We start from the raw sequence: 1,766 nt of genomic DNA on the forward strand, positions 1-1,766 counted from the left end.
TTAATTAAAATTATTACTCATTGCATTGCATTTAAGTTTTAACAAATTTTCATTTCAAATTTTTAGTCCAAATTTCGGTTATATTGTGATTTCATTCCCTTTAAATAGAAGTATATTGTAATTTCAAGAAATTCCTCGGCAAAATCAAAGCCCATGATTTAGACTATTGGAACCGATGAACTACAGAGTCAAGTTTGGATAGACGAAGGTAATTAATTTTTTAAATTATTTGACTATATTGTAACGTCACGGTTGGGTTGACTCATTGATTATTAAGGTCATGTTTAATTTGATAAAAAAAAAAAAGGAGAAAACAAAAAGAAACAGAAGAAATTCCCTCAAGCTTCTGCTGCTCTCTTATCTTCTGTCAAACCAAACACACCTTGGGTGGACTAACCAGAAATCAGAATCCACATTGATAGAGAAAATCCCATAAAATTATGTTATGCCTCACGTGTTAAGAACCAAAGATGGAAATAATCTCCTGGAGCAATCCTTCTCACTCATCATATAAATAGGACAGAGCTTAGCTGAGTCATTTACAGAAGTATGAGTTATGAATGTAACGTACTAAGTCGGTACTGTGATATATTTCTGGAATAAATTCACAGAAAAGCTTCTCAGAAGACAGAAAACCTCCAAAAGCTTTCTTCTATGGTAGTTTACTATTATAATGCCATGCATACCAGGATATCCTTCTATTGATGGAAGATACAGCATTCACTCATCATAAATACCAAACATATCTTTCGTCTCTATAAATTCAAACTGAAGCTTTATATAACAATTGCAGTCTCATCAACAACACACAGTATTAGCTCTTCACCATGTCTGTCATGGAAGCACCAGTTGCAGAAGCCTGTCTCTCAGAGACCTCAAGCGTTTCAGCAGGCTCAGCCGGGTCTTCTCCATGCAAAGACAAAGAAGACAGAAACAACAAAGGAAAGCTCCGGGAAACAGCGGAGCCGGCACCAAAGGTGATATCTGAATCTGGGGTTTCGTTTGATCTGAAACTAACACATGAGGAGTTGGGTGAAAGCTCCAAGCAGCAGGAACTCAATCTTCTGAACTGTTTGGCTGGGGGCTCTTCCTCTCAGCCACCGGAGGCCGCACCGGAATCACGCTTGAAGAAATCTGCAGAGAGGAAATCTTTCTACTGTACTTACTGTAAGAGGAAGTTTGATAGCTCACAGGCATTGGGTGGGCACCAGAACGCCCACAAACGAGAGAGGTCCATGGTGAAAAGAGAACAGGGGCTAGCTGCAATTGCTCTGGGATACCCATATGGACGATACCACCCATATTCAAGTATGTCAGCACTTCACCTCAATGGGTCTCTGAATAGATCGTCTCCTACTGCATCCAGCCATGTGCAGCTGCATCCTATGATTCATAAGGCTTATCATCCATGGTCCTCCTCTACTACTCAGGGATATCGTTACAGCCATGGCGGTGGTGGGGGGTTAAGATCAGCTGCCATGGTGAATGCTCAGTCTGCAGTGTCTAGTCTGAGGATGGATGATTGTTGGGCTGGCAATAATGGGTTCAGAATGCCAGGAGTGGCTACGTTTGATTCTGGTGCTTCCATTAACTTGTTTGGAGATTCCTCGGCTATCCCAGCTTTGAGCATTGCAGCAAATAGAGCGGTTGATGGTGGTGGTGGTGGTGGTGGCGGTGGTGGCTGTGGTGATTATCATTCCAGAGGTGTTCCTTCGGAAAATCACACAAGTGAAGCAAAAGAGCCTGACTTATCTCTCAAGCTCTGA

General features: G+C 41.7%; 1 protein-coding gene across 1 annotated transcript; it reads left to right on the forward strand.

Annotated features, from left to right (window-relative positions):
* Positions 1–827: 827 nt before the first annotated feature.
* On the forward strand, positions 828–1,766 carry LOC148845477 (uncharacterized). The gene has a single exon (XM_088955875.1). The coding sequence runs from the start codon at positions 828–830 to the stop codon at positions 1,764–1,766; it is 939 nt and encodes a 312-aa protein (XP_088812001.1).

The sequence above is a fragment of the Nelumbo lutea genome, chromosome 7 (genome assembly GCF_056320005.1).
Source record: "Nelumbo lutea isolate HS-2025 chromosome 7, American lotus-T2T, whole genome shotgun sequence".
NCBI lineage: Eukaryota > Viridiplantae > Streptophyta > Magnoliopsida > Proteales > Nelumbonaceae > Nelumbo > Nelumbo lutea.